Below are 25,966 nucleotides of genomic sequence, written 5' to 3' on the forward strand. Positions count from 1 at the left end.
GGGTCCCCTTCCTCACACATGTCACCATTATTGGTTCTTACCACAACTTATCACTCATAGGGAAGGTAGCACATTTAAATGGCCTCATGACGCAAGGCAAATGGTCATCTTCAGAGATGTCTCTACATATCAGTCTCCTCAAACAGAGCTGTCAGCATGTCTGTGCCCATTTCCTCCCGCTGATCGCAGGATCACATACAAAGATCATAACAGACAACATAGCCATAGCAGCTGGGAGGGCTGAGGGGCAGCTCACCCTTTCTGTGCATGGAGGCAACAAGACTATGGAACTGGTGCATATCTCACAAAGTCACTTTGCCCACGACTTACCTCCTGGGTATGCAGAATTTGTTAGTGGACAACCTCAGTCGCAAATTCCTGCACGATTACAAGCGGGAGATGCACTCGTCAGTACTCCACAACTAGTTATACAATGGGGAACACTGTCCACAGACCTGTGCACCACTTACCAGAACAGGAAGTGCCCATACTACTGCTCCAGGGCAGGGATGGAACTGCATTCTCTGGGTGGTGCTCTTCTTCTCCACTGGGACAAGAACCTTTTTTTACGCCTTTCCTCCATTTCCTCTTCTGCTGAAGGTCCTGCTAAAAATAAAAAGGGTTGGAGGTCACATCATCCTGATTGTTCCTACTTGGCCGAGACAGACCTGGTGCCTTTATCTGACCCAGCTCATGACATGCCCGCTCTCTCCTGACCTTGCCACGCCATCTCTCACAAGCCGAAGGGTGTACCCAACATGCCAACAGGGGGATTCTCTGTCGCAAGGCATGGCTTCTGCTTGGTTCCAGCACCTAGAAATTTCATGCACAAAGGTAGTACAAGAGGTTCAGTTACACTGTATAAAGTCCTCCACCCGATGTACTTACTTGCAGAAATGGTCTAGGTTTCAGATTTGGTGCGCATCCCAACAGATCTCTTCAATATCAGCAACTCTTCCACATATTCTCGAATATGCTCTGACCATGAAAAAGTCAGAATTAACCCTAAACTCTCTTAGGGTCCATCTAGCAGCTATTGCAGCCTTTCACCATCCCGTAGAGAGAGATTCTGTGCTATCATACCCAATCACTAAAAGATTCATTAAGGGTATAATAAACCTCTTCCCTCAACCTCAACTTCTTACCTCCATGTGGAACCTAAACCTGGTGCTGAAGGGGCTGAGTAGGCCCCCCTTTGAATCCACGGCCACGTTTTCGCTAACCTACCTATCAGTGAAAACAGCCTACCCGATAGCAATTACCTTGGCCAAAAAGATAGCAGGTCTGATGGCACATCCTCCTTACACAGTATCCTTTCCAAACAAGGTTACAGTCAGGCCACATCCAAAATTAATTCTTTAGGTAATCTCCCCATTTCACATGAATCAATCAATTCACCTTTGAATCTTCTACTCCAAGCCTCACCAAGACAATAGGCTATACTACATATCCCAGATGCTAGGAGAGCCGTGGCCTTCTACCTTGATAAGACAAATGCCTTCGGGAAGTCCCCTAGACTTTCCTCTCTGTGACACGACGATCCAAGGGCTCAGGAATATCAGCCCAAAGAGACTCCGTGTGGGTCTTGAATTGTGTCAGACAGTGCTACCAAATTCATAACGTGACCCCACCTCTTCAACTTGATCTGTACACATTCCATAAGTTCAATCTCCTCATCTGTCACCTTCTTCAAGGATGTCCCTATCTCAGAGATCTGCAGAGCGTTGACATGGGTATTAGTCCACGCTTTTGCAGAACACTATGCAATTGCTGGAGAGACGTCTCTGATGCCATACTCTGTTCACAGTACTGTCTTCAGTAACTGACCTGACTCAGAAGTCCCAGTCCTCCAGAAGGGGGAGCCACATACTTGGGAGCCACGTACAGTGGAGCATCCATAGGGACACTACTCGAAGAAGTTGTTACTCACCTTGTGCAGTAACGATGGTTCTTCAAGATGTGTGTCTCTGTGGTTGTCCACAATCTACCCTCTTCCCCTCTACTTTGGAATTCTCGTTTATGACTCTGTGGTAGAGAAGGAACTGGGGATGGTTAGCCCATGTGCTGACTAGCCTTGTGACACAGCACAAGGAGAGACCACGGATATGCTAGCCTAACAGACACTGCTATGAAGTTCTCCAATCAGCAGCATAGGGATGCAGACACACCTACAGTAGAGCACCCATAGGGGGAGACATCTCGAAGAACCATCATTACTGCATAAGGTGAGTACCTTTTTTGTTGTAAATTTTGTATTTAATGTGATATGAGGAGATGAACTCTATAAATCTCTCTAAATACATTGTAAAGTCTTACTTTCTCTTTGATTTATTTTACAGAAGAGGCTGCAGAAGAATCACTTGCAATTAACATAGCGCAGATGGAAAAGCATTTACTCCATGGCTTAATTCATAATGTTCTCCCACATGTAGGCACTTCAGTGAAAACACTAGTACTGGCCTACAGTTCTGCTGTTTCTAACAAAATGGTATGTATTGTCAGCACTAATACGTTTGGGTGTGTAGTTATAATTAGTAATAATATATATAATTGGTATGCTTGAGTCTGTATTGTCAGTGAAGTTGAATTGCAACTCAAATGAGCATTCATTTGCATCTTGGTTGTGAGACTCTTTAATTGTCTGTCTGGTTTTTGTATTTTCTTTATTTTTCCTTTCCTTTCCTAGGTTAGACAGTTCTTGGAACTTTGTCCTAACTTGGAACATCTGGATCTCACTCAAACTGATATTTCAGACTCTGCATTTGAAAGGTTAGTTATTTGCTTTTAAAATCTTTGTATTAATAGCTTTTCCAGTAAAAAAAAAAAAACCAAACCAAACCTAGAGCAATACAGTGACTAGTATAATAATTATACATAGAACGTGCATTCAACCATAACCAACAATGAAACTAAAGCAACATTAGTATTCTACTTAATATGGCAGGCAAAGCTTATAAGTATGGAATGGAACATTTTGAAAAGGTTTCAACTGTTTCAGCATTGCACATAACCCCAGTGGGTTGCAACCCTTGCATAATAATCTTATGGGTGTAATGTTAATGCTTAATGAATGTAATCCATACTACTTTGAGCGCTAGACTCTATTGGGTATTTGCTATGGGTGCGGATGTGCTCCGTGTGCCCATGACTGGAAATTCTTCAAAAATAGCAGCTGTTTGTGAATGCGCCCTCGCTGCTTCCATGATCCCCACCAAGAGCTTTGGGGGCCGTGCAGGCCAACAGCCTCTCCGGTTCCATTCTACCACTTCCAGTGAGGAATGGAACCATTCTCTGTCTGTAGCCTTTCCAACTTCCCTGCTTGATGATCGATTCCTTAAATAAATTGTTTTTAGGTGTATTATATTAGTTAATTTGAGGGTAGTGGGTTCCTCTCCATTCATTTCCCCCATCATTTTAGGGCACCTATTACTATGCCCAAAGTTCCAGATTTCAAAGCCTGGCTGGCCTGCCCACAGGGATTCCCTCTGAGTGACTTGCATGAGAGCTGTCTGTACTGCCTTGGTGAAGCACAGATCCCCTCAGGTATGACATCTGCCATGCCTTTCCTCAGTGTACTTGGCAGTTTTAGGAATTCAGACTTGTAGGTGTCTTATGGAGTTCTCTTTTGAGACCCTGTTTGGACCTGGGACTCTCCTCTCCACATCTACCGGATCTGAGCCTCCAGGGCAACTACCGGATCTGAGCCTCCAGGGCATCCCTCCAGAACCGCAGCCGTTCAGTTGAGTCTTTCAAGAAATCTTAAGCACACCACTAATTGGAGGTATGAAGAAGGCCAGGGTAAACACCCTCACAAGAAGAGGGATAAATCACCTCAGAAATCTTCCAAAAAGAGGTTTATTTCTCCCCTTCCTCAGGCACCACCTGATGCCCCAGGAAGGGTACATCCAGACCTTGCAGGGAGCAGGGGACATTATCGACAGTTATGAGAGGTACCAGTGCCCTGAAATTGTCTGCTGAACGGGCAGGACCAACCCAACACCACACAGAGGCAAAAGGGACTATTTGCCCTCTGCACTGTTAACACCAATCCAGCAGAAGTCTGCTGCTTCAAAGAGAGCATTGACAGATCCAACCAGGATGCCTGCCAGCTCTCCTCTGGTGAGATCTCTGTATGCTCTGTTTGAAGATCTGGCATTTTGTGTGTATCCAGAATCTCTGATCCTCTTGGACCAATTCTGCTGAGAGATGTTCCAACACTGTCAACTCAACATTTGCCAATCCCAAGCTCCAGCCATCAGGCGGAAGCTCCAGCACTGTCAATGTACGATTCATCAGCTCATGTCTGTGGTTGGTCAGGTCAGGATACACACCCATTTGTCCACAAGAGCCTGACAATTCCTACTTGTTGGATGAAAATGACCCAGTACTCTTGGTTCCCCTGACAACATAGTTAAGAGCTATCAGCCCTAGAAGGGCTTCTAAAATCTTCCAGATGTCTTCATGAATCACAGTATTGCTAGGGGACCAATAGTACCCCACATGGGGCCCACCTTCACGCTCTTATGATACTGTCCACTGACCTTGTTGGGGCCCTTGGGATTAATATCTTCATGTGCCAGCGTATGAGGATCCTGGATATCACTGCCAACAATAGCCGAAGTCCCCACAGAAGCACTTGTTAAGGAGGAACAGTGGGAACCATTGGATCCCCTGGCAGTGCTTTCTTCATCCTCCCAGATGAGGCAATGACACTAGCTTCTCCCTCACCACCAGATGATTACAGGCAGTGCCGTGGCCTCCTGAGGAGGATGGCTTAATCTCTTCAAGTCCTACTACAGTTGATTCAGGATTTTACCCAAAAAATCCTGGATTTTCTCCAAGCTATGGCTTTCTCTAAAGTGGTGTGCCCCATCAACAGGGTCATATTGAAGCTTTGTAAAACAATTTGGCACATACCTGCTACTTGTGCCCTGCCCCTGAGAAGGGCTTAAAAGAAATATTCTGTTCGCTCCCAAGGGAGCAGAATATTTGTTTTCCCACCTTTAATCCCAACTTCTTAGTGGTACAAGCTGTCATGGAGTGTCAGCCTGGTTCCACCCCTCCTGACAGATACCAAGAGTTATCTCTTTAGCAGAAAGAACTTTTAATTGGCTAGCCTACTATTTCACATAGCAAATTACTAGGCATTGATGTCCAAGTATGACTTCATGAATTGCAATAAGCTGTTAGAATTCTCTAAGTTGCTGAAGGAATTTAGGTCCCAATTCTGGTCCATCCTGGATGAGGGAAATCTGGTTACAAGGTTGACCTTCCAAGCACTTCTGAATGCAGTGGACGCAGCATCATGTTGCATGCCTGCCTCGGTAGTTATGAGATGGGCTTCAGGTTGCAGTCCTTGGGGCTTCCCTAGAATGTTGAGTGATGGTACAGGATTTCTCCTTTGTGGTAACAATTTTTTGAGTGAAAAGATAGGAGTCACTGCACACTCGCACAGACTTTTGCAGTACCCCAGAGGTGGACAGACTACGGCCTGTGGGCCACATCCGGCCCGCGGGACTCTCCTCCCGGGCCAGGAGCTCAGGTGCCAGGCAAGTTAGCCTCCAGCCTCTCCTCTGCTGTCCCTCCCTCTCCCATAGCCTCAGCGCACCGCGCCACACTCTAGGTGGCTGGCCAGCACAGTTTCAGAGCCACAGCGCCGCCAGCCACCAGTGCTCCAGGCAGCGCGGTAAGGGGGCAGGGAGCAGGGGAGTTGGGGGTGGTGGGCAGGAGGCGGGGGTGTTGATAGAGGCCGGGCGGTCAGAGGGCGGGGAACAGGGAGGTGGGATGAGGCATGGGTCTGGAGGAGGGGGCAGTCCTGAAGGGGGGGGGGGTTGGATGGGGCGGCAGGGGGCAGTCAGGGGTGGGGGGTCAGGGAGGGAACAGGGAGCAGGAGCTGGTGGATGGGGTAGGAGTCCTGGGGGCAAGAAGCGGGGAGGGGAGACGCATTGGATAGGAGGCGGGAGCCGGGCCACGCAGCCATTCACACAGCCTCCCCTAACTAGCCCTCCATACCATTTTGGAAACCCGATGTGGCCCTCAGGCCAAAAAGTTTGCCTGTCCCTGCTCTACCCTCTGCTATTTGGGGATATATACCCTGGCACCCCTGAGGAAATATTCCAGGCTGCTGCTTCTGGTTAGCACACACCACCTCAGTCATTTTTCCATCAAGGGATCTAGGAGCCCCTTAGAAAATGACAGAGGGTGCATCGTGGGCAGGCACTCCACACCACCACCCTCCCCTCTCCAATCCCAACTGCCTACCAAGAGGCATTTTGATGGGATACTCGAGAACCATCAAGTAGTCTCCATACCACCTGTTATCCCCACTCCTTTTGGTGGATGCCTGGCCTGTTTCCTCCTGATGTGGCACCTTATCCCATAGGACAAATGGATTTTCGACATCTCAACTGGCTACATCGTAGAGTTCTTGACTGACTCCCTGCTCCTGACCCCCCCCCCATCCCTTTTCAGGGACGACTCTCATGAGAGGATTCTCAAACAGGAGGAGGACTCCCTAATCCAGTTGGGGACAAGACAGCCTGTGCCCTCTCCTCACAAGGTGAAGGGCTTTTACTCAAGATACTTCCTCACTTCCCAAAAAAACGGGGGCTGGAGACCCATCCTGGACCAAACAGCTGAGTGTCTATTTCATTCAGTGACATCCCGTGGCCTCAATAATTTCCTCCACAAACAAAGGTGACTAGCTTGTTGCCCTCTATCTGAAAGATGCGTATTTTCATTTGGACGGTCGCCTAGCTTGCAGGAGATTTCTTCATTTCACTGTAGGTCCAGAGCACTTTCAGTACAGTGTGTTCCCCTTTTGCCTATTGATGGTCCTGAGAGTTTTTGTGAAGGTACTTAGAGTGGTGGGTGTGTATCTCCACAAACAAGGCAGCCCAATATTTCCCCACTTGGATGATTGTATCAGGAAGTGCAAGCAAAAGTCACCTCACTTGAACTGTCTTATGCTTTTGGGCTTCAGGTAAATTCAGAAAAAACACTTTACCCCTCCCCAGCCCTCACAAATTACACAGCTTAATGGAGTGAAACTGAACTCGATTATGGCAAGGGCCTACTTACCTCAAGACTGATTCCTCACAATGAGGGACCTGGTCACCCAACTTCATCTCAGCCCTCAGAGGGTGGTCTGTTCCTGCTTAGGCTTATGGGTTTGGCTGAGGTTGGTCTATGCACCAAGCAGGGACTCTTTGGACAAGAAGGTCTTGCTTCTCCAGAACATGGTCCCCCACCAAATGAGTAATGGCAACAAGAATAAAATATGTGTTGGGGTCCTCTTTATTTCTAAACCACCTACAAAAATACTCATCATGGATGTCTCTCTTCTGGGATGGGAAGCACACTTATTTAACCAGACAGCTTGGCATTCCTGGTCCCTGTAGGAATCCAGGTTACATATCAATCTTCTTGAGCTTCAGGCGGTACATGAAACATGCAAGATCTTCCTACCCCTTATTTGGTTTGGTCGTATCCAGGTAAGCTCAGACATGGCCATTGTCTATTATATAAACAAACAGGGAGGCTTAAGATCCATCCCAGTCAGCAAACAGAGGGTCCAGCTCTGGAACTGATGTATACCTCATCAGATTACCCTCTCAGCAGGTGTTTCCACAGGGATCACAAGTGGGAGCTCCACCCATCAGTAGCACAGTACATCTTTCATCTGTGAGGTGTTCCATCCTGGGAGCTTTTTGCAGTTCAGTGGAATGAAAAGGGCTTTACAGAGTGGCTCTGGGCCTCAGCTCCAGAGGGGATGCCTTCCTAGTGTGGGGGTTGGACCTGCTGATGTACTGCTTCCCTCCCATCCTCTTACAACTCTGTGTCCTCAGAAAAACCAAGCTGGACAGGGCTGCAGTGATCCTGATATCTCCCTGGTGCCTGAGACTGTTCTGGTTCACCACCATCCTGCAGTTGGCCTCATGCCCATGCATTCACATACAACTGTTCCCGGACAAAACAGAAAAATGTCTCAGAAAAATGGCAGGATCAGCCACTTCCACCTTCACCTCGGCTTTTCTCTATCTGGTGGCATAGTTTTTGGATGGACAATTCATAGGATGTCCAATCTGTCCTTAACAATTGCAGGAGACTATCTACAGAGAAGTGATTCTCCCTGTGGAGTGATCAGCACCACTTAAAATCTTGAGGAATCAGGAATCCATGTAATCCTGGAATATCTTCTCTTGATGAAGACAGCTGGCCTATGCATCAGTTCCATAAGTGTATGTTTGGTGGCTATTTATATATACTTTCTTTTCTTTAGTGTTTACTCCCCACTACTGTGAAGTTCCTGTAGGGTATCATAAGGACATTCCCTGTGCTATCTAAATCTCCTCATACCTGGGACCTGAACCTCATCCTCACTTACGAGTCCCCATTTGACTCCTGCTCCCTATTAGAAGGACAGGATTAGAATTGAAATGATCTTGACAAACTGGATAAATGGTCTGATTTAAATAGGATAAAATTAAAAAAGAACAAATGTTAAGTATTACTTCAGGAAGGAATAATCAATTCCCACAAATACGCAATGTGAAATGACTATCTAGGAAGGCATACTGCAGAAAAGGATCTGTGGGGATAGGGAGGGGAAGGAGCTGTGTTAGTGGGACACACACTAAATATGGGTCAACAATATAATACTTTTGCACACAAAAAGAGCAAACATCATTCTGGGATGTATTAGCAGGAGTGTTGTAAGCAAGACATGAGAAATAATTCTTCTTTTCTGGTCAGCACTGATAAGGCCTCAACTGAAGTATAATGTCCAGTTATAGATATCACACTTCAGGAAAGATGTAGACAAATTGGAGAAAGTCCAGAGAAGAGCAATAAAAATGATTAAAGGTCTAGAAAACATAACATATGAGGAAAGATTGAAAAAATTGGGTTTGTTTAGTGTGGAGAAGAGAGAACTGAGGTGGAGACATAAGTACTGTGACGGTGCAAGGCCAGATGGCTATGGAAGAGTAGTGGGAGATAGATTAGCTCCAGGCTAAACAAATCCCTGGTACCAGGATAAGTGAAATGGCAGCTGCTCCATGTCGATTAAGACACCTGGGGCCAATTAAGAACTTTCCAGAAGGCAGGGAGAAGGCTAGGTTGATTGGGACACCTGAAGCCAATCGGGCTGGCTGAAACTAGTTAAAAGCCTCCCAGTTAGTCAGGTGGGGGTGCATGTCAGGAGCTGTGGGAAGAAGTTGTGCTGTTGGAGAGACTGAGTAGTACACACCATATCAGGCACAAGGAAGGAGGCCCTGAGGTAAGGGTGAAGTGGAGCTTGAGGAAGTGAGGGCTGCTGTGGGGGAAGTAGCCCAGGGAATTGTACATGTCACTTTTCTAAAAGGTCAGCTACCATAGCTGATACTATTAGGATCCCTGGGCTGGAGCCCGGAGTAGAGGGTGGGCCCGGGCTCCTCCTCCTCCCCCACCTTTGCCCCCTGTTTAATCGCTGAGACTGGGAGACAACAGAGACTGTGCAAGGAAGGATAACTTCTCCTCACCTCCCTCACTGGCTTATGATAAAAATGGCTCAGTAGACTGTGACCCTTGTCTCTAGAGAAAGAAGGGTTACGTGGAGGGTCATAGTGAGCCTCTGAGTCTAGCGAAATCCGCCAGGAAACACGGGACCCACGGAGGCAAGGACAGAGCCTTGTCACAGTACATAAAAGGTTATTATAAAGAGACAGGTGATAAATTGTTCTTAACCACTGAGGACAGGGCAAGAAGTAATGGGCTTAAATTGCAGCAAGGGGAGATTTAGGTTAGTTCCTAACTTCCTAACTGTCAGGATAATTAAGCACTGGAGCAAATTACCTAAGGAGGTTGTGGAGTCTGTCATTGGAGGTTTTTAAGAACAGGTTGGACAAACATCTGTCAGAGAGATGCTCTAGATAATACTTAGTCCTGTCTCAGTGCAGGGGACTGGACTAGATGATCTATCAAGATGATGATCTATCTACATTTCTATGAAGGTTACCTTCTTGATGGTGATTACCTTTGCTAGGAGAATAAGTGAGCTTGGGGCCCTTCTGCTGGATCCTCCGTACATGGTCTTTCACAGAGATAAAGTATCTTTGAGGTTGCATCCCAAGTTCATCCCTAAATTGCCTTCTGAATTTCACCTCCTCTTCTGGTGTTCTATCCCAAGCCTCAGCATAGCACAGGGGAGAGATAGCTCCACTCACTGGATATAAGCAGGACTCTAGTCTTATCCTTGCATGGGACAAGACCCTTTCTTTGAAGTCTTCAAGATTGTTTGTCACTATTGCTGAAAGAATGAAAGGGGAAGTTTTCTTTTCCCAAAGACTTTCAAAACTGCAACCTCCTTTTTTTACGGTCCTATGGAAGCCCTTCCACTTCAGACTGTCAGGAGCCACTCAACTAGACCCCAAGTGGCTTTGGTGTCTTCCCTACTGGGAATTCCTCTCTCAGAAATATGTAGAGCAAGGGCTCCATTCACACTTTCACCAGGCATTATGCCCTAATTTAAGCTTTGGCTGAAGATATGTCCTTTTGGTTCAGCAATCCTTCAGTCTGTCGTTCAGAACGTTTCCAGCAACCCTCCTCCTCAATGAGCACTTCTTGGGAGTCACCCCAGTGAATAACCATACGCACCAGCATTTAAAGAAGAAAGGAAGGTTACTTACCTTATAGTAACTGGAGTTCTTTGAGATGTGTGTTCCCTATTGGTATTCACAACTTGCCCTCCTTCCCTTCTGCTTTAGTTTTCTTGTGATTGGCGGTTGAGAAGGAATTGGAGAGGTGGTTGGTCCACTCTGCACCTCATGTCCACGTTGGGAGGACGAGAAGCCATAGTGTGCAGGTGTGGACCAATGGACATGGCTATTGAAGAACTTCTGGGCGCATGGAGCACATTTGCACCCCCATTGAATACTCATAGGGCCTATACATCTCAAAGAACTCCAGTTATTATAAGGTAAGTATCCTTCCTTTCATGTAGTAGTGAAGTGTGTCTCGGTTTTTTCCCTGTAGCTCTAGAGCGGATATAGTTGGTAATGCTTACAGCACTAATTGTAAGAGGGTTCAAATACTGCATTGTGATCAGGTATCATGGACCCCTTTGTTTGGGTGGAGTTCTGTTGATTTCAGTTTTACAGATGAGGCCGTAGAAGTTCCATTGGTGTCATTGGGGCTTTGTTTGGATGCGGGGCCTGCACTAATAGATCCTGCTACAGTATCGGGCTAAAATTGCATTTTCTAACAGCATATATGTCCTAAGTGCGGGGCTAATGAAGGTTACGAGCTCTGAGAGTTATGCTGGTGGAACATGTAACGTCTGAGCGAAAGATTCCTTAGCACAACATTTAAAGTCTGTTTCAAATGTCAAGCTGGAGGCAATACTCTGTCACGTGCTAAAATATGTCATTGTTTCTTCAAGGCCATATAGAACTTCCATGAGGGATGCTGACTCTCTGGAAGTTATTCACTTGCAGAGCTTTTAACTCCTATGAAATTTTATCAAGCATTTGATGGAAGTTGCAGTCCTTGCCAAGGTACCTGGAAGGTTTCAACTTACATTTTTTACCTTTCCTAATTTTTAATTAGGAAACTATATTTGTACTAGTCCTACATGTGATTTAGTACGGCTAAATAAATTTGAGCTTTCAGGGCAATTTATTTTTAATTATGGGTGGGCAAAAAAGAACATCTTCTTACTCCAAAAATGGAAAAAATAAGCACATTTTTAGAAGTCCATAATTCAAAAATGACTTCCTTCATTAATGTAAAAAAAAAAAAATCTTGTTTAAGACTATAAAGATGAGAAATTTCAGGCTAAAAGGTGTGGGATTTTTTTTGTTGTCAAAAGACCAAATTGTTTCCAGTGCAAGCTCTAATCTTTCAGCTTCAGTTATGGAGTCGTATTATGACGCTCCTTAATATGCTCCTAGAGCTTCTGGAATCCAAATATCCTCTGTTTTAAATACTTTAGTAAAGTGGAATACAGGGGAATCGAGAGGAAGATATACATTAAATACACTAATACAAACAACAGCCAAGCTTGAAAAATTGTAACAGTAGGAATTATAACTAAGAACTATTAGTGCTAAATACTTAAAAACAAGAGCCCAATCTCATATTTTCCGATGTCAGAGTATAATATCTCTTCCACGTTTGCCAGCTCTCTCAAGCCATTGCATGATCTTGCAGTGTTCAAGTTGCTTGCGAATTTCCAGTAGATTAGGACAGCTCTTTTGGAAACTCTGTATATAGTCAACAAGAACTGCTTTTGAGAATTGTTCAACCATAGAGATTTCCAGTAGCTTCACTTTGTTGTACAAATCATTTTGGAAATTATAAACTGTTGTTGTGGACCTCTTACTTAGTGTTTTAAATAACACTACTGTGCATGTTTCATTCCATGTTTATTTAGATATCCTTACTCTTTTTAGGCATTTATAAAAGTTCTTCTCACTGAATTATGAGTGCCAAATCATATTTTTTAATTCGTTAACTGTTTTCTTCTTTCCCTTCAGAGCTGAGGCACGTGTAATATAAACACTTAATGAATTAATTTCAATATCTGACTTCTCTACAAAAGTCAGGAAACTATTTACCTGCCTATGTTTGTTCATTAAGAGCCTTTACAAACATACATAGAACTGTATGTTCAATTAATCCTTTTCTGATTTCAGTTGGTCGTGGGTTGGTTGTTGTCAGAGTCTTCGCCATCTTGATCTGTCTGGTTGTGAAAAAATCACAGATGTGGCCATGGAGAAGATTTCAAGAGCTTTGGGAATCCTATCAGCCCACAACAACAAAGGAGTTCTGAAAAGTTGCAGAAACCGAAGTGCAAAGACTGTATGGAGAAATAAAGACATTACCATACAGTCCAACAGGAAGTACAGTTTTCAAGATATAACTAATGAACCTCTTATCAAGGAAGAAGGTAATGAGCACTATTGGACTAAACCTGTCAGCTCAGAAAGTTTCAGCTCTGCCTATGTCTGGATGCTAGATGCAGATGATCTGGCTGATATTGAAGATGCTGCTGTGGGGCGACGCAGAAATATTGAGGGACTTTGTGTAGTGGAACCAGCATCCAGTCTTAGTTGTTCAGCATCTTGTTACAATAAAGACATTGTTGGACTAAGGACTAGTGTCTGTTGGCAGCAGCATTGTGCTTCTACTGCCTTTACTTATTGCAGTCACTCATTTTGTTGTGCTGGGATGGCACTAAGAACTGTACAAGCACTTCCAGAGTCCTCTGCACTGTGTAAAAAAACAACAAAGACTAGACAGTCAGAGGGAAAAGACTTTGCATACTCTGGGAGTGAAAAATCAGACCAAGAGACTGCACGAGTTCTTCAGTTCCTCAGCCTGTCTGGATGTTATCAGATCACAGACCATGGTCTCAGGTAAGTAGCTGTTTTTGAGCTACTGCAGTCATCGAAGAGAATTTCCTAGCTTTTTCTTCCTTGAATGCTATCAAATGTGATGAGGAAGGCATCAGGGTCAAATTAGGTGTGCAAGATGAGATCGTATGTCATTCTTATAAAAATAAGAAACATTATGAAATGTATTAATTCAAAGTGCTCCCTGTTCAGAGATGTATAGCAATAGTTACATGATGACTGAATTTTAATAGCCTGATCTCTCTCTCTCTCTCTCTCTCCTCTCTCTCTCTCTCTCTGTATATATATATATATATATATATATATATATATATATATATATATATATATATATATATATATATATATATATATAAAAAAAATATTTTCCTGGTAGTGATTGTGGGAGAGGTTTAAAGCTTAGCTTTTATGTAGTTACTTTTCATGTTTTATGACTTAATATAATGTTGGCTTTGTGGCACTTGATCTAACTGGTAGGTTTTTTCCCTGGAAGAAAGAATTTTTGAATCCTCAGAAGATATGTAGTTTTATCTGTCTGAAGGTGCATCAGCATTTTATGGACAGCAGTTTTAGGTGGGTTTTGGAATTAATCCTTAGCAGTATACATATCTTCAGCAAGAAATTCATGGCTGGTTCATTGGCTTACTGTGTGAAAACCTGAAAAGCTAGAGTAGTGTCTCCTTTAAAAATGTTCAGGTATAGTATTGGGCATAATTCTGTATGTAAACAAGAACAAGTTGTGTATGAGATGATATATAGTGCATAGCAAATGAAGCTTGACATGGACATTAAGGACTTGGTGCCAATAGTTTAGCGAAGACTAAAAAAATCATTTCTGAACATGCAGCATAGCAGTCTCCTAAGACTTTCAGTCAAACAAGGCTTGCCCTCTGTGGCAACACAGTACGTATTTCCAGACTCATGAGCTCTTGCTCTCTCTGAGCAGAGGATGGGGTAGGGAAAGGAGGTCTTTCTCTGTTTTCATGAGGAACATCAAAACACATAATAACATTATTTAAACACAAACACTCCTTGCTTTGGAGAAGACAGAAAACCACTGATGTGGCAGAAGACTAGTTCAGTAATTTTTTTAATAAGATTTCTTCAATTTTTTGTTTTGTCTACAACATACTGCACATTTAAAGATTTATTATAAAGTCATGCAAATGCAGGTGTCATGATACAAAAGTGTCTGTCGAGTTTGAAAATTTTCCCATTGGCCTGATTTTCAGAGGTGTGAGCAACGCATTCCTCTCATTGGTTTCAGTTTGCATATAGATTCTTAAATACAGGTTTAGGAATCCAGGTTTTAAATCTGAGTGTATAAAGGCTCGCATTAAGCAGATAATTAAACACTACAACCTAAATGAATGTAGCATTAAGAATCACTGTTTAAAAAGTTGGGGTTGCAATAGCCACTTTAATTTAGTCTGACTGCGTATGTGTAATATTTTCTATTCTTGTTTAAAAACATACATAAAATTTCCATTTTTTTACTTAAAAGGAGCAGCTATCATTTGCTCTAGCTATCTTTGACCATATCACCATAAATGTGTATATATTGAATGAAACATTTACACAATACCTAGAGAAGGCACTGATCAAAACTCTTGATCTTATTGTGCCTGGATTTAGGACAAGTTCAAATCTGGCCTTGAACTTTGCAGTGTGGTACTATTTCTGCACCAAACAAATGCTAAGGTGAATCTAATACGCAGTGGCTAGTTTTGTGGTCCTTTATTCTGGAAAAACATCTGTTGAGTTCACTTCTTAAAGTCTGTCATCCAATAACAAAGTATAAAATAGCACAAAAGATCAACTTTGTTATAAATGTGGAATCACCTGCTTTTAAAATCAAAAAGGTGTGTTTATTAGGGAATAGTGCCACATTGTATTACTAAAAACAGTACTTGAGTTAAGTTCAGACTTGCAGCTTTAAAATTAAAAAGAACAGGAGTACTTGTGGCACCTTAAAGACTAACAAATTTATTTGAGCATCCAATGAAGTGGGCTGTAGCCCACGGAATCTTTTGCTCAAATAAATTTGTTAATCTCTAAGGTGCCACAAGTACTCCTGTTCTTTTTACAGATACAGACTAACACGGCTGCTACTCTTTAAACCTAGCTTTAAAGTTGTTCTCCTCTGTAAAAACGAGAGACTGCACCAATGTTAAATGAAGGTTCTGTATGCAGATCTGTGGGTTCTGTAGAGGAACTGCACCTTTCTTTTGTCTAGCGAGAGGACCTGGGCACAATCTAAGTTAAACTTCTGGAAGTTACTGTCTGGAAATAAGGAGATGGGAACAGTTCCACAAGTTAGGGAATTGAGCATCTCTGGCTAAAGTAATATGTGTTTGGGGGACATTGTTTGGCTCTGGGTTTTCTGAAAAAGTAAGTCTGACTTCTAGCCCCAACCGGGCAATGGACACTTACTATCTGGATTGAGCCCTGGTATGAGTGCAGAGCTGTGTGAGGAATTTTGTTCTGGTCTGTGCTGGCTCTAATCTTATAACAGGCAGAACGCCAACCGACTCAGCCTAGTTACTTGGGCAGTCTGGAGCGTCCCTTTCAAAGGAAAATTGTGGCAAAAATGGGTCCTAATGTAAGGAGAAGAAAGAAAAACAAGAAATTAGAGCTTCTTCTAATTGCCTTACATAATAACTTTGCTTTGCTTTGGTATCTGCAGTAGGCACTCCTTGTAATAAGCAGGGGGAAGCTCAGATGATAATACAAATACTAAAGTAAACTCATCTAATTATTGAATACAAAATTGGCAAATTCAAGGCTGACCTCTGCATTAGTGAAGTGACTCCTTTGATTTTTATAAAAAGAATACTTGAGCATTGATATAGGAGTGTTGACATAGGGCCTCGCCTTCCCTTGTGTCAGTGCTAACATTGCTTGATTTTAGAAAATCTGTGAACTTGGCAACACAGCTGAAGCATCTGCATTGACTTCAATCCAGGTCTTTGTTCTGTCTTAACACGTTTTGATTTTCTCTTTGATCATAGGGCGTTGACCTTGGGAGGAGGACTGCCGCATTTGGAACACCTTAATCTCTCGGGTTGTCTTACTATAACTGGTGTGGGCCTGCAGGATTTGGTTGCTGCATGCCCTTCTTTAAACGATGAACACTTTTACTACTGTGACAACATTAACGGTAATGTCATTTTGTAAACTACATGATAATCTTTGGGGGCTCAAAGTTGTTTGATCTGGGGAATTTTTAAACTTTTTTTTTTTTTTTTTTTATATAGCAGTGAGTTCTCTGGTTTATCAGGTTAGCCTTTGCCTCAGTTTCTTCTGTGTTTGTTGCACTGGATTTTTAAAAATTTCAAATAGTTTGTGAGCGTATATATTGTATAGGTAACTATTACGTAAGAAACCGTATTTGTGATTCCTTGTATCTTGCATCTAAATTAAATGCAGGTAACAAAGGATGGAAATATCTCTCAGGTTTATCGGTTATCCTCAGCACAACGAACAACCACAAATAAACCCCAAACCCTCAGTGGGATTGCTTTCTTATGGTAATGACTGTAGTCATGTGGGCCCATGAGACTAAGACTAAGTGCTAGTAGCACGGAGGAGAGAAATCATGTTGGTCAATGTGCAGAACAATCCATAATATTAGAGCATTGATGTACGTGTGTTCACACAGGGCATCTCCTTCCCTTGTGGTCAGTGCTAACGTTGCTAATGCTGAGATCCTTTGTACGTCCTACTTCCTCCTTTGTGGAAGATGTGTTGCTTTTGCCCCTTACTAGCTCCTAGCGGTACCAAGATAGTGAATTAGGCTTTGTACAGAGACTTAGGTTCCAGCTTCACTTCCGAGAAACTGGATGGTTGGTTTGTAACTGAGTATAATTGAATGGTTTGGGTTTCTCGGAAGAGAATGTTTGACTTTCCCATTTTTACTTTAGTTATCTTCATTGCCTATTCTCAATGCTGACTCCTCTGCATCCACTTCTGCCCTCTTTATGCTAATGAGGAGGCAGAGAAGGCACATTTGAATAGATGTAGGCTACCTTTAATGACTCTACGTGCCTACTTTGATAGCATTGAGAGGTGCATTGTCTAGGAGAACAGATGCAGCTATTGTTATGCATTTAGTGTAGTAGAATGAGTGTCTTATGACCATTTAAAAAAAAAAAAGCTTTTGTCATCTTCCCTGAACTGTTTGCAAATATACCTTGTAAAGATTTCTTCCACACTACTGTCTTTGTTAAATGTGGATTTTGAGGACATGCTATAAAGGATAGGTCCTTAGATAATACATAGAAGAGTGTTTCACTTCTCTAAAATGTGAGCCTTATTGTCTCAGAATAATAGATATATACTTGCCCAATCCTCTCACCCTTCTCTTGGTACTACCTTGATTGATGGGGCTAAACTGGGGGGGGGAATCTTGATGGTTAGATGAACTAGTGAATGTTTATACTATATTATTTATATTTTGGTAACCCCCAAAAACTTCACTCAGAATTGAGTCCCACTGTACCTGATGCAGTACAAATTCATATGAAGTTCCTGCCCCTAACGACCTGTATTCTGATATAGTCAAGATGCAACAAATAAGTGTAACAAAAAAGGAGAGCAAGAGAGGAGAATGAGGGTAATATTGATGAGATCACAGAGTTATATAAGCTAACTGTGCATGATTTGATAGTTCTGAATTATTTAAATATTCTTTAAAAATCAACAATCCCCACTGGCTCGCTGTGTCTTTTTGTATATGTAACTTCATCTGTATAGTGCTTTTCATCCTGAAGGCATGTTACTTTAGCTCTGAGGTGGAACTTGGCAGAGCTTTAACAGTAGAAGCAAAGCCAAACTGACAAGTTGAGGTTCTAATCCAACTGCCGTTGAAGTTTGATGGAAAGACTTGCATTGACCTCAGCTGGAGTTGGATTGGGCCCTAATGCTGGAAGTGAAGGTAAATATTTTAACAAAACCCACCTTTGCTCGCTATTCCAATACTTAACATTTTTATATTTATGCCCTGCATCTCAGCTACTGCACCCTCTTTTCTCAGGCTTCCTCAGTGCTCTCATTGCTTCCCTCCATTGGATCCAGGATGCAGCTGCTCAAATGATCTTCCTTGTCAGTTAATCTGATCACGTCAGCCTCCCCTGTTTAAGTTCCTAAGTGATTTCCTGTTCTGCACAACGTCTTTTTCAAAGGCCTGTGCAAACCTGGCTCCTACATCTCTAGTTGCTTATGTCATTCCCCTCTCTTCCTCCATTTTGCCAGTGATGCCAGCCTTGATGACCAGTTCATGTGCTTTACCTGCCACTGTTTCCATGTCGTCTTCCACTTCCACCCCCAATGCATGGAACACCTTCCCAAATCTAGTCTACCAAGACACAACAGTCTCTTCAGCTCTTCCCAGCCCATTAAGTCTTGGTTCTTTTATGATGTCCACAAGAAATGAGTCTTATTAAAAAAACAAAAACAAAAAAAACCCAACAAAAACCACCTGAAAACCAAGAAGTGCTTCTTATTGTGACACAGAGATGTATGTGCATGCTCAAACTTGAGTAATTTTGCAATCCTACTGCTCTAGTGCTGGTCCTTACTCTCACTGCATCATACCTAAAATTGGACGATAAAATCTTCAGGGCAGAGACTATGTCCTTCTGTTTGTTCTGTAAAGCATCCAGCACATTTTTGGATGCTGTGTAAACAATTACTACATCGAGGTAATTTAGGGAGACAATGTAATTGCCTAAATTGTTCTTACTCTTAGGAGAGATGTCATAGAATCTTTAATGATCTCCTATACCAGTGGTTCTGAACCTTTACAGATGACGGTACCCCTTTCAGGAGTCTGATTTGTCTTGCATACCCCCCAAGTTTCACCTCACTTAAAAACTACTTGCTTACAAAATCCGACATAAAAATATAAAATGTCACACTATATTATTACTAAAAATTGCTTGGTTTTTTTCATTTTTTACCATACAAGTATAAAATCAATTGGAATATAAATATTGTACTTCTGTTTCAATATACAGAGCAGTATAAGCAAGTCATTGTCGGTATGAAATTTTATTTGTACTGACTTTGCTAGTGCTTTTTCTGTAGCCTGTTATAAAACTAGGCAAATGTCTAGATGAATTGATGTACCTCCTGGAAGACCTCTGTGTTGTACACCTGGTTGAGAACCACAGTCCTAAGCTGAGCATAATCAAGACCACAACCTCTTTAGCCGGTGTAAGGGCTCAAAGAGTTAGCCAGCAGCATTCTCATTTGGATAATACATTCTCTTTCATTAAATCTGCTCTGCAGTTTCATTTGGATATTGTATTCTTCATTGCTTATTGAAAACTGGTTAGCGGTGTTGCAGTGTCCTACATTCCACTCCAGAGGCAGCTGCGTTCTGTGATTGCTGAAGTTATTCTTATATCACTTCAATGTTTCTCAAAGTAACTCCAGGAAAATTAATAATTGGCAATAAACTAAACTGTTTGTTTAAAATAACTTAAGTATTTCATACTTTCTCTTCTCATCACTTCATCGTGGATTATTTTGGGGAAGATGTGTTCTGGAATCATATTGGGAAAAATCCTCATTCTCAGTCTATTTCAACATACACAATGGACTCTGAAGTATGATATTTAGCACATTGTGAATGATGCAGACTTCTCTTTGTCATTTATGGCATTCAGAGGGCTTTACTTCCAACCACAACCGATTTTCAGATCTTTTTCATAAATGATGCTGCCTGTCCACTGCAGGAGAGTTCCACTCACTTGATTTGTTTCAGAGTAGCAGCCGTGTTAGTCTGTATTCGCAAAAAGAAAAGGAGTACTTGTGGCACCTTAGGGACTAACAAATTTATTAGAGCATAAGCTTTCGTGAGCTACAGCTCACTTCATCAGATGGTGGCACAAGTACTCCTTTTTCTTTTCACGTGATTTGGGGGCTCTTTGTAGAGAGCTTAGTGGATCAGTTCTGTAGACGCATTTGGAGTTTTCAGATTCTCACTTTAAGGCCTGATCTACATGCAGATTTTGTATTGGTATAATTGCATCCACGCTAGCCCTTGGAGTTTATACCACCAGGAAAAAAATTGTATGGTTAAATGGCAAGATTCAAGAAGCTATTTGAGCCAAACAGAGATCCTTCAGAAACTGGAAATTCAACCTAAATTAAGCCAACAGAAAGGAACATAAACTATGGAAGACAAAATGTAAGATTGAAATTAGGAAGGTAAAGCGCGAAATTTGAAGAGCAAGTAGCACACATAAATGGTACTCGGGTACAGTGATCCTAATTAAAGAAACAAATAAACAAGAAATTCTTTAAGTATATCAGAACCAGGAAGAATGGGAGAGAATCTGTGGGTGGTTCTTCCAGTGCTTGCTCATGTCGATTCCATTCTAAGTGTGCGTGCGCCCATGTGCACAGCCGCTGGAGATTTTTGCCTTAATGGTATCCATAGGGTCGGCTGTAGCACCCTCTTGAATGCCACACCCATGTATCAGTATATTAGGCGCTACCAGCCTTACGCCCTCTCAGTTCCTTCTTATTGCCCAAGATGGTTAGTCGGAGCACCTTTCCCTTGCCTCGCAATAGCTATCATCAGTCTTTGAGCCTTAAGGCTTTCTAAATAGTTTGTTTACAGTAGTGTATTAATAAGTAGTGTAATTAAGGATAGAGTCCCAGCAGGGACTTCGCCCCAGGTGAGGCATGCCCTTGTCTCTGGGTTTTAAGCCCTGCTCTGATTGTAACAGGCTTATGCTTAGTGACCCCCATAACAGCTGCCTCAAATGCTTGGGGGAATCACACATGTGAAGGAGAAGTGTCACATCTGTAAGAACTTTTTTTGTCCCGGAACTCAAAGAGTGAGACATCCATTTTGAGGGCCCTCCTCATGGAGGCTGCTCTCTGCCTGGCATCCGAGCCTTCCCGGCTAGGCTCTGCCCTGAGCAGCTCGGCCTTGGTGCGCAGTGTCTGGACCCAGTTCAGGTCAACAGCCCACACTGGAGCCCCATGTCAGCAAAGAGTCAGTATAGGAGGACCAACTAAATATAACTTAATTGGAATTTCAGCTGTTTCACTTTGTCAAAGACATTCAATAGGCTATGAAGTACTTAGAGGGAAAATACTGTCATTGATTAGGAATGGCTAAGAAACAGAGTAGGAAAAAACAGTTAACTTTAAGCCGTGCTGAAAATTAGTAGGGTACCTTAAAGTTACTGGGACCGGAGGTGGATAATGGTTTTGTGTGGCCCTAGGCCAGAGCAAGTGGACCACGCCTTCCACCTGCAGTCCCCATCGGCCCCCTGGCACTCCTGCTGGGGAAATGGGATTGGGGCATGGAGGCTTTCTCTGGTCCCTGGCAGGAGCTATGGGTGTGGTGTGGGGGTGCCCCAATTGGCTGGGGGCCCTAGGCACGGGCCCTGTTGCCCCAGGGGCTAATCCACCACTGAGTGGGACTATTCTTGTTTTTAATATAGTTGCTAATGATTGGGAAAATAATGAGATGGTAAAATTTTCAGATGACACTATTTAAGTTAGTCAAGAATAGAGGAGATTTTGAGGAACTTTAGAGGGACCTAACAAAGCTAGGACAATGGGGGAGTGCAGTATCAGATGAAATCGTATTGACAAGTGAAAGATAATGTACTTTGGAAACAATGCTTGGAAATACTCATATATTTGCTGCGTTTTTAATTAACTGTAACCACTCGGGGACAAAAGCAAGCAGTGTTAACATGCATGAAGAATAGGCTGGAAAACAATATTGAACGTATACTAATGTCCTTTTATAAACTAATGGTATGGTCTCACCTGGAATCCTGTGGTTCTGGTCACATTCTCTCAGACAAGGTCTAGCAGTAATAGTAGGGGTTCAGAGATCATCTAAAATGATGTGTGGCCACAGACTTTACCTCGGGGCAGGGGCAGGAAAGCAGTGGGTACATATTTTAAAGGTGTTGCTGTCCAAAATACGTTCTCTTCTTCCCTCAACCAACTATCCAAAAGGCACTGTTTTCCTCCTCCACTGCTAAAAGCTAGAGGGTCCCTCACATTAAGTGGCTTAAGATTCAAAGGACAAAATATGGCATAGTGATTAGAAAGTTTACATTTACTGTAAAATGGCACTTTGTCATTTTACCTTTTCAGGTCATTGTCTTCCCAGTGATACCTGTTGTTTGTTGATGAACACAAATTTTTGTTTTCAGCACCATGGAGCCAATATCCTGCAGGAATGTCAGGTGGATTTTATTCTGCCTTATGCATGAATAAAATTGCTAGCTAAACTCTACTCCATATTCTTGCTTGTGGGTGTATAGTATGAAGCAGAATACAGATTTCTAGACACCAGGTTTTGCTTTCAGTGCTGGAACCTACAAAAATCATTTTATTTGGAAACTCGTTACTTTTGACTTAAGTTACTGCTTGAGAACAAATGGTGTCAAAGACCCTCAAATACTGCTGTCAGTGCATAACTTTTCTGACTGTAATCACATTCTAAAATGTATTAAAAATACATGATATCTCGTGTTTTTGTTTATATTTTCAGTGTATTGAGGGGAAGAGGTGGGTTGTTCTGGAGAGCTTTGCACAATCTCACACTATTTAAACTGAATGTGTGTGGTTGCATTATGTTGGAAGCCAGACTTAAGTGAATCTCAATGGAAAAAAAATTGTACATGTCTCTGAAAGGGTAAAATAAAATAATACAGCCATCTCAGATGAAATCCTGTAGTGTGAAAGGTAATGCAGTCAGATTGCTTTCTGTGTTGTATGCTATTTTTCAATTTATTTCAATTTAAAGGTGTAACGGTAAGTGAAAGTAAGTGATGTTGGATAGAATTTCAGTAGTAGTGTTTCCTGTCTGAATTGATGCAACGTCTGCATGAGAGAAATACAAATGTATAACTTATGAACAAATGACAGATTCTTTAGTTTGGGTAGATCTGAAAATCCATTAGGATCAATAATACTCCTAGTTTGAATTTTTTTATTCTACAGTTTTTGTATGATTACATGTGTTTATATATTAGCTGTAAGGTTATTATTTTTCCTTCAAAGTTGAGTGAAATTACATTTCACGTTTTTGAAGTTGATCTGGGATACATTTTCAATTTAGTTTGGCATTCTGATAATGCCCTAGTCTTTTTTCCTTCTAAAAAAATTAAATGTAACTTGCAAATAATCTTCTGTATACTTGGATATGTTTTTGGAAAAGAAATCATGATCTAAAAGCATTCTAAAGGGTGAAGATGCTTTCTGTATGGTCTTGAATGTCAAGTGAGAATTCAGAGGTCTAGCTAATTATGGAAGCATTTCCCAGAAAAAGTTCCAGGGTAAAAACTGCATCCACATAAACAGAACAAGTTTTGAAGAAAGTGTATTTGTGTAGTGCCACAAGGTTAACAAAGCTGCTTGAGTGATTTAAAAATAGAGGTTAAATGTGCATTCTGAAAATATCCCACTCCTGGCTGCTCATTTTTGGCAGAATGGATATTATTAAATTTGCTGATCTGAAAATGTTGCACATTTCAGCCTGCAGTTTTTGATCTCTGAATGTTTGTTTGTTATTTGGGTGGGACTAAGGCATCGTGTGAAGATTTTCCAGTGGAAAATCCTAAGTATTCAGTGGGATGCATTTACACAAGGATACTGTGAAGATTTTTTTTGAGAATTCTTCAATTCTGAATCTACATTCCTTGGTGCAAAATTAGCTAATTCATAAATAACCATTTTGCCAGGACAGTCCTAAAGATGAACAAACCCTATTTTCCTCCTTTCACATTTGTTCTGTTTTTATGCAGGTCCTCATGCTGAAACCGCCAGTGGATGCCAGAACTTGCAGTGTGGTTTTCGGGCCTGCTGCCGCTCTGGTGAATGACCCTTGACTTCTGATCTTTCAGTCTACTTCATTTAGCTGAGCAGGCTTCCTTTCATGCACTTTACTTACAGTTCACATATTGTGTTAACGATCCCTTTTGGAGTTGATTTATTCTACTAGACCCACCCTCGCCCTACAATTTACGATCTTAATTCTGAGTAAACTGTACAGTGTTGTAACAGTCTCTCAAGTTTCATTTTGGTTTGAAAGGTGTTGGGTTTTATTTTACTAAATGTATTGGGGATGGGGAAATGCTCATCAGATTTTTTTTTTTTTTTTTTCACAATGCCACTTTTCTCAAAGTTTGGCACTTATACTTCGTTCATTGGATTATTTTGTATTAAGTGAGTGGGATTTACTGTCTTTCATTTTTTAAATCCACAAGTACAATATAAAGCTTTGCAAATAATTTGAAATGTATTTTTTTGCATTTTGATGATATTTCTTCCCATTTCCCAAAATCCTTCCTTTATATTGCAAAATTAGGGGAAGATGCTCTTTCCTGTAGCTGCTTTTTTTTTGGGGGGGGGGGGCTTGAAAAGTATATTCAAATAAAACATTCCCATTGACACCACAGTTTTACTTAGCATTTGAAATCTAATTTTAATAATTTTAAAATGTAATGACAAAATGTACAATGTTGTCAGGCCAATGAATACTGCCCACTTTATGTAGTGGCTCCACAAATCATTTGTATATGTACTGTATTTACAGAGCAACCCCATGGGACCCCACATCATCTCCCATTATAAAATCTGTTAAGATGCTGAATTTTGAAAGGGATTTTCAAAGAATTAAATTTTTAACCATATGAACAAATGTAAAAATAAACTGAGCTTTGAGGATTTTGACGGTGATGAATAATCCACTTTGACTGGAATGCAGGGAATCCAACTGCTGACAAGTGTACATTGGAGTGAGGTTAGGAACCAAATCTTCTGTTAGAAACAAGATCTATAAAGTATTATTAATGTGTTACAGGAAAAGATAAAGCATTAATAAATACACTGTGTTCAGTATTTACTGACTGCGTGTTACTAGTACCCAAGATTTGAAGGAAGTCTCTCCCTCCGCCCCCAAGCAGTTCAAATAAAGAGGTTACTTTGACTTCTTCATTTAAGTCATGTGTTAAATGGTAGGTAGGTGGAAGTGATGATTTAATAATTCCTTGGAGCTGGCAGGCAGAAATTCCCAAGGAGTCAGTGGTTTGTACAATCATGTTATCTGGATTGTGCTGCTGTCCTGCAGTGTAAATTTCAGTAACTCATGGACCCTCCATGCATCCCAATTTCTCCATCTGTTACTATAGGAGGAAGGTATTTACCTTTATAAAGTTATATGAGAGCCTTTGGTAAAGATCCTGTACAAGTTCAAAAGGCCCACCATAGTTTATAAATGACCACTGACAGATGATGAGGGAGGGGGAAGATGGTTAGAACCATAGATGGCAGAAGTCTTGTACACTTGTACTAATTATTAATGAACAATTTTTGAAGTCTTCTCCTGAGCATCTCTAACAACCAGAGAGGTTTCTTTGACTCCACCATAGCATGCCCTGTGGTGGTGGTGAAGGCTAGCAGTGAGGCAGTGGTTCCATTGTTGGTTGAGATTGTAAATACTTTCCTGTTGGAGAGGGAGGGAAGAGCAGGTTATCAGCATCTTTAAGGAAGCTATTGGGAAGCCTTTGTTCAAGAAACCTACTCTA

General features: G+C 41.9%; 1 protein-coding gene across 2 annotated transcripts in view; it reads left to right on the forward strand.

The window, feature by feature from the left end:
- The window catches only part of FBXL5 (F-box and leucine rich repeat protein 5), a 55,228-nt gene extending 29,616 nt beyond the window's left edge, over positions 1-25,612 (forward strand). For both annotated transcript variants that reach the window (XM_038400730.2, XM_043514121.1), the window contains exons 7-11: positions 2,340-2,488; positions 2,687-2,769; positions 12,675-13,397; positions 16,406-16,554; positions 24,185-25,612. In XM_038400730.2, coding sequence (XP_038256658.1) covers positions 2,340-2,488; positions 2,687-2,769; positions 12,675-13,397; positions 16,406-16,554; positions 24,185-24,261 — 1,181 coding nt within the window. In that variant the 3' untranslated portion in view covers positions 24,262-25,612. The remainder of the gene's footprint in view (positions 1-2,339; positions 2,489-2,686; positions 2,770-12,674; positions 13,398-16,405; positions 16,555-24,184) is intronic.
- The last annotated feature ends 354 nt before the right edge of the window (positions 25,613-25,966 follow it).

The sequence above is a fragment of the Dermochelys coriacea genome, chromosome 4 (assembly GCF_009764565.3).
Source record: "Dermochelys coriacea isolate rDerCor1 chromosome 4, rDerCor1.pri.v4, whole genome shotgun sequence".
Lineage (NCBI taxonomy): Eukaryota > Metazoa > Chordata > Testudines > Dermochelyidae > Dermochelys > Dermochelys coriacea.